Here is a 12,538-nt window from a genome sequence, read left to right on the forward strand (position 1 = left end):
TATAAAACCATCTGATCTCATAAGACTTATTCACTATCATGAGACAGCATAAGAAAAACACAACCCCATGATTCAATTACCTCCCACTGGGTCCCTCCCATGACACGTGGGGATTATTATAATTCAGGGTGAGATTTGGGTGGGGACACAGGGCCAAACCATATCATTCCACCCCTGGCCCCTCCCAAATCTCATGATCTAACATTTCAAAACCAATCATGCCTTCCCAACGGTCCCCCAACTCATTTCAGCATTAGTTCAAAATTCCACAGTCCAAAGTGTGAACTGAGACAAGTCAAGTCCGTTCTGCCTATGAGCCTGTAAAATCAAAAGCAAGTTAGTTACTTTCTAGATACTATGTGGGTACAGGCATCGGGTAAATACACCCATTCCAAATGGGAGAAATTGGCCAAAACAAAGGGGCTACAGGCCCCATGCAAGTCCAAAATCCAGTGAGGCAGCCAAGTCTTAAAGCTCTGAAATGATCTCCTTTGACTCCATGTCTCACATCCAGGTCACGCTAATGCAAGAGATGGGCTCCCACAGCCTTAGACAGCTCCACTCCTGTGGCTTTGCTGGATACAGCCTCCCTCCCAGCTGCTTTCACAGGCTGGCATTGAGTGTCTGTGGCTTTTCCAGGTACACAGTGCAAGCTGTGGGTGGATCTACCATTCTGGGGTCTGAAAGATGGTGGTCCTCTCCTCACAGCTCCAATAGACAGTGCCCCAGTGGGGACTCTGTGTGGGGTCTCCTACCCCACATTTCTTTTTGGCACTGCACTAGCAGAGGGCAGCAGGCTTCTGCCTGGACATCTAGGCATTTCCATACACCCTCTGAAATCTAGGCAGAGGTTCCCAAACCTCAATTCTTGACTTCTGTGTACCCACAAGACCAACACCATTTCAAAGCTGCCAAGGCTTGGGGCTTGCACCCTATGAAGCCATGGCTTGAGCTATACATTGGCCCCTTTTATCCATGACTGGAGTGACTGGGACACAGGGTACCAAGTCCCCAGGCTGCATACAGTAGGGGGGCCCTGGACTGCTCCAGGAAATCATTTTTTCCCTCCTAGGCCTCCAGGCCTGTGATGGGAGTGGCTGCCATGAAGGTCTCTGACATGCCCTGGAGACATTTTCCCCATTCTCTTGGTGATTTGCATTTGGCACCTTGTTACTTATGCAAATTTGTGTAGCTAGCTTGAATTTCTCCCCAGAAAATGGGTTTTTCTTTTCTACTGCATCATCAGGCTGCACATTTTTCAGACTTTTGTGCTTTGCTTCCTCTTGAACACTTTGCTACTTAGAAATTTTTCACCAGATATCCTAAATCATCTCTCTCAAGTTCAAAGTTTCACAGATCTCTAGGGCAGCGGCAAAATGTCACCAATCTTTTTGCATAGCAAGAGTGACCTTTAATCCAGTTCTCAACAAGTTCCTTATCTCCATCTGAGACCACCTCAGCCTGGACCTTATTGTCCATATCGCTATCAGCATTTTGGCCAAAACCATTCAACAAGTCTCTAGGAAGTTACAAACTTTCCCACATTTTCCCATCTTCTTCTAAGCCCTCCAAACTGTTCCAACCTCTGCCTGTTACCCAGTTCCAAAGTCACTTCCACATTTTTGGGTATCTTTACAGCAGCACATGACTCTACAATTTACTGCATTAGTCTGTTCTCATGCTGCCAATAAAGACGTACCTGAGACTGTGTAATTTATAAAGGAAAGAAGTTTAATGGCCTCACAGTCCCACATGGCTGGGAAGGCTTCACAATCATGGCAGTTGAAGGAAGAGCAAAGGCAGGTCTTACATGGTGGCAGGCAAGACAGCATGTGCAGGGGAACTCCCCTTTATAAAAGTATCAGATTTCATGAGACTTATTCACTATCATGAGAACAGCACAGGAAAAACCCACCCCCGTGATTCACTTAGCTCCCACTGGGTCCCTCCCACAACAGGAGGGGATTATTACAATTCAAGATGAGATTTTGGTGGGAACACAGAGCCAATCCATATCAATGAGTATTATTTAATTATATTCCTTTTCACTTTACCTAAAAGCTCAGGACCAAATTTATGATTCAATAATATAAACCCTATAGGATCTTATAGTCTTTTTGTCACTAATCCTAGTGAGCTTGATTTTCATTATGTTTGATTTGCATTTTACTCTTTGATTATATGTGTTTCCTGTAAGCTGCCACAAATTATTTGTGGAATGAGGCAGAATATAAATGTATGAATTAATAATTGGACATCTTGAAGACTAGACTGAAGAATTTAGATTTTAAATGCAAGGTAATGGGAATGCATTGGATTTGAAGGGCAAGGGAAAGGAAGACTGAAAGATGTCTACAAGGTTTGAGTCTATGCCAATAAAAGACACATAACAGAATATGAATATAGGAAGAAAAGCAATTTGGGGGTGTAAGATGATTAGTATTAGACTTTAGTTTTATATGGAGATCATCTGACTGGAGATGTCAAGCAGGCAGTTGAAATCACAGGATTAAATTTGCATATGAAAATTTACTTTACATATGTTTGGACTTGAATGTAATTTGAAGAGAGTTAACAGTTAAGACCAAAAGCATATGCAATATCATCTAATGAAAGAGAGTAGAGAAAGTAAAGAAATCTAAGTGAGGCTCTAATACTTGCATTTATTAAACATATGTAGAAAAAGAAGTCATGAAAAGTGGGTGCAGAGGTAGGTAATACAGTAATATATAATGCTAGAGTGTCTGAGATATAAATAGACTTTGGAAATGGCATAGTCAAAATCCTTTATTTTATGTATGAACACAAGCAACTCTAGAGAAGTTACATGACTTCTTCCAAATTATATGACTGTTTAATGGCAAATCATAGGCACATAAGCCTCATTCTCTGTCCAACACTCTCTAGATATATAATTACATTGTCTTCTTTGGAGTGGGAGTAGAAACCCAGGGAGGGCATAGACTAGGAGGAACCAAAGAACGATTTGGGTAGTTGTGTTTTCATTTTATCTTTTGTTCCCACATACTTTTATTTTTAAAAGATTATTTTTTGCATTAAGGATACATATTCTCAATTTAGATATGAAGTTTTAACAGAGTAGAAAGAAAGAAGGGAGTTTGAGTAAAAGTAGATCAAATGACTTACCAGTTTTATTTAGATCAAGTTCAAACCATTTGTCTGAAATAGATTGTCAACAATAGCCCTTGGGCCAAATGTGACCTGCCACTTATTTTTGTAAATAAAATTTTATTGGAACACATCCATGCCTGTTTGTTTATATATAGTCTATGACTGCTTTCACACTGCAGTGGCAAAATTAAATAGTAACAGAGAAGCTAGTGTTCCCAAAGGCTAAAATATTGACTGACTCTTTACAGGAAAACTGCAGAAAACATTTACCAATCCCTGATTTAGGAGGACACTAATCATATGTTGCTTGTATAATTATGAAAAACACAAAAGCAATGGTATTTCTAAGGCTGAATTAATGTTTTTAAAACTTATTTTGAGATTTTATTATTGAAGATTCAACAAGAGAAACAGAACTAGTAAGACAGATATACATATAGAGATATCTATGTCTATATATAGATATATAGATATCAAGGAATATTTAATAATGGAGGGGACTGCCTAAACAAGTCTGAAATCCATAGGACAGGCCATCAGGAAGCGAAGATTATGGGCAGGCTGGGGCTCACAGGCATAGATGAAAGCTGCTGTCCATGAGTGGATTTTCTTCAGGAAAATTCTTTCTTTCAGGAACCTCACCTCTGCTTTTAAAGCCTTGCAATTGTTTGAATCACGCTCATCCAGATTGTTCAAGATGATCTCCTTATTGAAAGTCAGCTTGCTAGGAGCTTTAATTATGTCTACAAAATTCCTTCACAGCAATACCTACATCATTGGCTAAAATAATTGGGGACTCTAGCTCCAAATATTTTGCAGCTCTGTTGTTGGTACATACACATTTAAGACTGTTATGTCTTCTTGGTGGACTGACCCTTTTATCAGTAGGTAATGTCCCCTCTGACTCTGGTAATTTCCTTTGCTTCAAAGTTTACTTTATCTGAGGTTAATGAAGCCACTCCTGCTTTCTCTTGATTAATGTATAGGATATCTTTTTCTGTTCTTTTACTTTCAACCTGCATATATTATATTTGAAGTGAGTTTCTTATTGACAACATACAGTTGGATCATGTTATCTTTTAGCTAATTTTTATATTTTAATTGATGAACAAAGGCCATTTATATTTAATATAGTTAACTGACCTGTTAGGGCTTAAGTCTGCCACTTTGTTTTCTTGTTTTATATTTGTTTCCTTTGTTTATCTTTCTTCTGTTTTCTTTTTTTGTGCCTTCCCGTGAGCTTCTTGAACACATTTTGAAATTCTATTTTTATTTATCCATAGTGTTTTTTGGTGTATCTCTCCATATAGTTTTTTTTAGTGGTTGTTCTAAGTATTACAATGCATATACATACTTTATTATAGTCTGTTAGGGTTGACATTTTACCAGTTTGAGTAAAGTGTAGAAATGTTACTTTCCTTTCAGTCTATTTCTTCTCCCCTGTTTATATTTTCACTATATACATTGAGAACCAATGAGACAATATTATAGGGTTTTTTTTACATCAATTAATCAAAGATAATTTAGAAAAATCAAGAAAAGAAGGGAAGTTTATTAATACTCTTTCCATTGTGCTTTCCTCTTTCCTGGCATTCCAAGATTCCTTTTTTTTTCTTTCCATTTCAAGAACTTTCTTTAGTCATTTCTTAAGGTAGGTCTGCTGGTAACAGTTTGCTTAGTTTTCCTTCCTTTGAGAATGTCTTGCTTTCTCTTTTTATTTCTGAATGATATTTTCCCTGGATATACAATTCTGGGTTGATGTTTCTCTTTCACCACTTGAAAATGTTGTGCCACATCCTCTGGTTTCCATGCTTTCTGATTAGAAATCTGCTGTCACTCACATTGTTTTTCCCTCACAGGTAAGATTTAATTCCTCTGTCACTGTTTTCATGCCTTTTTTCTCTGTCATTAGTTTTTAGAAATTTGATTCTGATTATTATTACGTGTCCTTGCATGAATTTGGGTTTTTTTCCCATCTGAGGTTTGATTAGATTCTTAGCTTCTTGGTTTATGTCTTTTGCCAAATTTGGAAGATTTTTGGTTATAATTTCTTCAAATACTTTTTCAGCCCCACATTATTTCTCTCCTTTTTCTATGAATCTAGTGATACTAATATTAAATCTTTTGTATGGTTCTGCAAGTACAGGATATGTCTGTCTTGGTAAAGTGAGGCTCATTTATTTATGGGTCTATTTTCTCTCTTTTGTTCATACTGGGTAATTTCTATTGTTCTGTCTTCAAGTTATTTTTTTCTCTTTTCTCTCCATTCTGCTACTGAGTCCCTATCCATTGCATTTATTTCTTTATAGTATTTTTCAATTCTAAAATTTTCATTTCATTCTTCATATCTTCTATTGCTTTGCTATCACTTATCTCTTTGCTAAAGGTTTCTGTTTTTTCATTTGTTTCAAGTATGTTCATAATCACTTGTTGAGCATTTTTCCTTTGACTGCTTTTAAATGCCTGTCAGACAATTAAAAATATTTGTATCATTTCAAAGTTGGCATCTGTCGATTGTCTTTTCACATTCAAGTTGAGATGTTATTGGTTCTTAGCATGACATATTTTTTGTTTTATTCTGGACATTTGGGGTATTATGTGGGTCTTATTTAAATCTATTTTAGCAAGCCTCCCCTTGACACTATACCAGTGAGAAGATGGGGAACCACTTCGTTGCTGTCAGGTGGGAGATAGAAGTCCAAGTTCCTCCATGTGGCCTCTGTTGACAACCTGGAGGTGTGTTCTTCATTAACTGCTAGGCTAGAGTAGGAGTTCATGCTCCCCACCAGACTTCCATTGATTTACTCGGGCTGGGAAGTAAGGAACTCCTTGTTACTATTTCCCTCCACTGATTCATCCTGGCTGGGAGAGACAGGAACACTTAATTGATGCTCCACAGATAACTCATTATGAGTGGGTGGAAGTGGGAATCCAGACTCCCCATGTTATCTACAATAACACTTGCAGGTAGGGAGTGGGGCCATGTGTTACTGCTGATGGGGGATGAAAGTCCAGGTTCCCACTCAGCAGGTGGATAATGGAGAAATGCCTTGTTACAAATGAGCACAGGTTAAAGTCTAAGCAACCCATTCTGCTTTTACTTGTGGGCATGAAGTTGGGGCCACAGTTTATTCTGTAGGGTTTAGCAGGAGTAGGCTTATTATTGTCTAAAGTTTTCTGCTGTGCTAGGCTTCCCCCTTCCTGATCCTTTGACTAGAGACAGTAGGCATTTTGTGTACTTTGTCTTGTTTTTTTCTTATTGTCATTTCTGGGTTTCTAGCTTCTCTAGCACCCAGTAGAGAAGGTGAGGCGAAAAGAAAATCCAGAGTGTCATTCCTCAGGTCCTGAGGTACCTACCTGGTCTGCTGCCTTCTCCACATCTTTCAGTATTCATATGTTTGGTTTTAATTTTTTTAATTAAAAAATTTTTTAGAGACAGGGTCTCACTCTGTCACCCAGACTGGAATCCAGTGGCATGATCATAGCTCACTGCAGCCTCTGAACTCCTGTGCTCGAGACATTCTCTGGCCTCAGCCTCCCACATAGCTACAACTACAGGCATGTGCCACTGTGCTTGACTAATTCTTTTTTTGCTTTTGTAGAGACAGGGTCTCACTTTGTTGCCCAGCCTCATCTCGAACTCCTGGACTCAGGCAATCCTCCCACCTTGGCCTCCCAATGTGCTGGGATTATAGGTATTAGCCACCTTGCCCTGCATATGTTTGTTTTATATATAATGCACAGGATTTAGTTCTACTTAGTAGGAGGAATCTGGAAAGATAAGTCCACTGAATTTTTACCTGAAATCAGAGAACTACGTAATTTAGTCATCTGTAAGACAGGACATCATTTTGTAAATGCCTTCATATAGGAACCACCAGAGACTGAGAATGCAAAAGATTTGTTTGGTGGTAGACTTACTTCTGACATGATTGCAGAACGACAAGGACATTCCAACTTCATGCAAATGCAAGAACTAAATTGGACTTCATCATCCATTAGGTACAATCATTTTATTATATGCCTTTTTACATTATAATTACATTATGTAATTATCATTTTTCTGAAGCTTATAAATGTATACATCTTATATAAATATAATAAATAACTCATAAAATTATCTACTCTACTGCAAAGGTTCATGCTAAGTAATGCGTGTTTTTTAAGATGGGGTCTCAAAAAATGGCTCACTGCAGCTTCAACCTTGCAGGCTCAATCGATCCTCCTACTATAGGCACATGCCACCAAGCATGGCAAATTTTCTTTGTATTTTTTGTGGAGACAGCATTTATGCCATCTTGCCAGGCTAGTCGCCGATCATGGGCTCAAGTGGTTCACCTGCCTCAGTCTCCCAAAGTGCTGGGATTTCAGGTGTGAGCCACTGTGCCCAGCCTAAAATTAAAAATTCCTTTGTATGGCATAAAAGACCCTTTATTATCTGTCTATTATTATCTATTGTAGTCCTTTACTGCCCATGCACTTCATATTTCAGGAATTCTGAAATATTCTAGTTACTGAAGCTCAATCATAAGATATTTTTTCATGTTTGTTCCTGCCTTTGTTTGTACCTGTTGCACTGCCTAGAACTCTTTTCTGCTAATTTGCTCGACAAATACCTACAAATGCTCCAAATATCATCTCAAGATCTTTCTGCTCCATGCTACAGATTCTATTTCCCCGAAATGCCATTACACTGGTATGATAGAGATGCTAACTCTATCATAGCAATTCTCCTCTTTATTTTCATTTTTCTGGCTCCCTCTTCTTGGGGGCTGAAATGTTTCTTTCATCTTTCTTGTAGCCTTTCCAAACACATTCGCTGCACTTAGGAAATACTAATGAAATTATGTTCAATGAATGAATAACTTATTAATGGGTAAAAGTATGTCATTATTGTAACTTCAAGTTTAGGATTTGTTTAGAGAACTGGTTAGGGAAAGGGATGTAGTTTTATGCTCTTCTCTGTCATGGCTCAAATGAAGATACAGCTATGGACTGTGAATCAAGCATTCTGTTTAATTACCAAAATGTTCACACAGGGTGGAATGCAATAAAGGTTTCCAAAAGATCTCACAGAAACTCTTATTTTCAAAGCCCTTACCTGCTTTTCCTTTCCTTTCCCATCCCTAGCCACTTCCTGGTATTCAGAAATGACCTGCTTCATATATATCATCTGAAGTTTATAACCTGAAAATCTTATGATTTACTATATCAACTTCACTATGATTTCATGAACATATATGTGAATTTATAAAGAAAGTGGAATGTTTCTTTTACAAGTTTCTTCTATAATAGTGCTATGTTTATATGGTAATAGATTTTTTTTGAAAGCAACCAAATTCTATGTCACTTTCTTGCATATGTATCCAACCAAAATGTATATTCAGCTAATCATTTAACCAATTCATTTTACATTAAAGTAATTATTTTTATATTTGTCAGGTGAGACTTTTTTTTATGTCTTTGGTGGCTATATGTGAAGGAACTCACCTTTTCCTATATTTTCCTGTCCTATTAAAATAGTAACTGTATTTGTCTAAATTCAGAACAGTGGATTTGATTCCAGTCGACCAATTTAGAAATGTATGTAATGTGAATCTACAGAACAATAATCTTACTTCATTCAGTGGATTAATCTATCTACCTAATGTGAAGGTGAGTCATTCACAAATTTTTCTTTCTTTCAAGGTTTCCAATGCAAGTCTTTATCTTCTTTACTTTGGATTAAATGATATTTCCACATTATTAAAGTAGATAAATTATTCCTAAATTTTCTTTGGGTTTTTTTGGTTTGTTTTTTTTACTAAGCAAGAAAAAAACTATTACCTTCCAAAGTGATTTTGCTTTGACCTCAGTTTTATGTGATTGTCACATATGTAGTAAATTTTCCTCTGTAGTCAGAGATGGGATTGAAGGCAGATATGGAAAGAAGTTTCTAGGTTCTTTAAATGGCCTTATTGCCTCCTTTATTATTTCCTTGACTCAGCCATCTACTAAGGCCTTTTAAACATAGATAAATAGCTGTCTCTTCGACTAAAAATTATTTCATCCTTGTCAGGTTTGGAGAAATCAGGAGTACAGACTGAGAAAGCTGAGGAGCTTTCTAGAGTCTCCATGTGAACTATTGTAATTTCCCAGAATGTCAGATTAAAAACACATTCAAAACTAAGTCTAGATTATTTAGGATATAAACATTTGTTGTTTTAGCACTAATATATTATTAAATTATGTGGTATATGCCAAGTTTTATCCATACAATTTTTAATAATTTCCAGGATTTCTGATTAATAAGATATTCTTTCTGTAGGTCTTATGCCTCAACTATAATCATATTGAATCAATCATGCCCAGACTAAAGCCTCAGACTCACTTAACCAATAGACAACTACTGTACCAGAAAGTGCCTTCAAGTGGCTATGGACAGCAAGGAATTTCAAAAACAAACAGGTAGTATTCTTTATTTTTATGATTATAACTAATTTTGGCTGGGAATTTTAAAAGCAGTTAATCACATTAATGATAGCAGTAACACATTCCAGTACATAACATTTAGCTTATTGTAATACCTATTTTATTTATAGCTACATGCCAAAAATAAACTTCATAAATAAAAAGGTACTCAAAATATTTCTCTCATTGTTTATTCCCTGCCTTCTCCATTTCAAACCTGTATTGTGAACAAAGGGAAAAAAACAAAAAACAAACAAACAAAAGGCCTTGTACTGCATGTTTGGTGACCTTGGGTTTCTTTTTTAAAAATTGAGGTACAATTCACATACCATAAAACTCACCCTGTGTGTACAATTTAGCAATTTTTAGTTTATTCATCATAAACATTTTTATCAACCCACAAAGGAACCCTATACACAGTAGCATGGAAATGGTTTTTTTTTTTAGCATTTGTTTTGCTTTTATTTCTAAATTATTTATCTGGTCACTTAATGACTCAGCACCAATGGAATATATACTTTACGCAAAAAATGAAGACAAACCTTCCACCTCCTTACATATTTTGATAGAACATATATATATCATATCATATAATACATATCATATATATGATATATATATTTATAATGTGTATCTCCAAATCAGAATACTTTCATTCCAGTTTTCCCAATAAAGAACATTCCTTGTGCTTTTTATTACCTCTATCAAAGTATAATTTCCATGCAACAAAATTGACCAATTTAAGTGTAAAGTTTAATGAATTTTGACAAATGTATTCAATCATAAAACCTCTACCACAATCAAAATACAAAGTATTCCCATTCCAAAAAGTTCATTTGTAATCCCTCCCCTGACACCCTGGCACCTGGCAACAACCACTAATCTGCTCTCTTGCTGTAATTTCTCCTTTTTCTAGAATTTCATATAATTGGAATTATGTAGTAAGTAGTTTTTGTGTCTGGCTCCTTTTACTTAGCATAATGCTTTTGAGATTCATTCATTTTGTTGCAAGTGTCAGTAATTTATTTCATTTTATTGCCAAATAGTATTCTGTTATATGTATTATATGACAAGTTATTTATGCTTTTATCATTGATGAACATTTTGGTTGTTCCTAATTTTAGGCTATTATGATTAAAGCTACTATGAACATTTCATTTATATACATACTTTTTTGGATCCTATTCATATTTGATTTTTCTAATAGTTTTATTGAAGTGGCAGTTTATGTATCATGTTTACTTATATTAAATGTATAATTCAATAATTTTACTAAATTTTTAGTTGTATAATCATAACTGCAATATAATTTCATAACATTTTCCATCTCACCAAAAAGATCCTTCATGTCTACAGTCAATTTCCTTTCCCACCTCTAGTCCCAAACAACCTCTAATCTGTTTTCTAGAATTGTATCTTTCTAGACATTGCATATAAATGGAACTATAAAATAGGTGGTCTTTTGCCTCTGGCTTCTTACACTCAGCATGTTTTCAAGGTTCATTCACATTATAGGATGTGTTAGTAGTTCACTCCTTTTTATTGCTGAATATATTGGCTATTTCACTATGGATATGACTATATGGATATGTTACATAATGTTTATTCATCAGTTGATGGAAATTTGGATTGTTTCCACTTTTTGACTGGTTTGAATAACACTGCTTTAAACACTTGTGTACAAGTATTGCATATGAAAATTCTAATTCCTGCACATCTCTGCCAGTGCTTGCCTGTCTTTTATAGTATAGCCATTCTAATACATTCGAAGTGGTATCTCATTGTGGTTTTAATTTGTATTTTCCTAATGACAAATAGTGTTGAGCAGTTTTTCATATGCTTATTAATCATTCATATATCTTCTTTGGTAAAATCTCTATTCAAATCTAAAACCTAAAAAACCTAATTGTTTAATTAGGTTGCTTGGCTTTTCATTATTAAGTGTCTTTATACTGGGTGTAAGCCCTTTATTAAATAAATGATTTACAGACATTGTCTCTCAATCTGTGGCTTCTCTTTTCATTTTCTTAAATGATGTCTTTGAAGGAATTTTAATTTTGATAAAGTCTAATTTATCAACTTTTCTCTTACAGATTGCAATTTAGGTGTTATATGTAATAATTCTTTGCCTAACCTAAGGTCACAAAGATGTTCTCTTGTTTTCTTTAAAAAGTTTTATGTTTTCACTCTTACATCTAGTCCTATGATCTGTTTTGAGTTAAATGTTTGTGTATGTTGTGAGGTAGGAGTGAGGTCTAAATCTATTTTTGTATGTGGATATTCAGTTGTCTGAGCACCATTTTATTAGAACACTCTCCTTTCCTCTATTTAATTGTTTTGGCACCTTTGCTAAAAATCAGTTGAGCATAAATGTAAGGGTTTATTTCTGTACTCAGTTCTGTTCCACTGATCTGTATGTCTGTCCTTTTGTGCCAGTACTAGACTGGTTTGATTACTGTGGTTTTATAAAAAATTTTAAAATCAGTGATTTAAGCTCTCCAACTTTGTTCTTTTAAAAGATTGTTTTGACTATTCTAGATTCTTTACATTTCTTTAAAAATTTTAAGACAAGATGATTATTCACAGTGAGTGGGGGGGATGTCTTCTGGGCTTTTGATAGAGATTGTATTAAATGAATCTGTTGATCAATTTGGGAGAATTGCCATTTTAGTAATATGGAATCTTCTAATCCATACACATGGAATATTTCTCTATTTATTTGGATCTTTGTTAATTTCTCTCAGTAATGTTTTGTAGTTTTCTGTGTACAGATTTTCCACTTATTAATTTATGCTGAAGTATTTTATTCTTTTTTATACTTTGTGAAAAAGAATTTTTGCTTAATTTCATTTTCAGATTTTTTATTGCTAGTAGGTAGAACATTCAGTTGATTTTTGTATATTAATCTTTTATCCTGTGACCTTGCTAAACTCCTTTATTGCTTCAAGTAGTTTTT

At 35.4% G+C, this 12,538-nt stretch overlaps 1 protein-coding gene across 1 annotated transcript in view; it reads left to right on the forward strand.

Moving 5' to 3' along the window:
• LRRC9 (leucine rich repeat containing 9) overlaps positions 1-12,538 on the forward strand; it is a 142,592-nt gene that overhangs the window by 85,604 nt on the left and 44,450 nt on the right. The window contains exons 24-26 of the mRNA XM_015143805.3: positions 7,004-7,134; positions 8,679-8,787; positions 9,440-9,579. Coding sequence (XP_014999291.1) covers positions 7,004-7,134; positions 8,679-8,787; positions 9,440-9,579 — 380 coding nt within the window. The remainder of the gene's footprint in view (positions 1-7,003; positions 7,135-8,678; positions 8,788-9,439; positions 9,580-12,538) is intronic.

This window comes from Macaca mulatta, chromosome 7 (genome assembly GCF_049350105.2).
Source record: "Macaca mulatta isolate MMU2019108-1 chromosome 7, T2T-MMU8v2.0, whole genome shotgun sequence".
Classification (NCBI taxonomy): Eukaryota; Metazoa; Chordata; class Mammalia; order Primates; family Cercopithecidae; genus Macaca; species Macaca mulatta.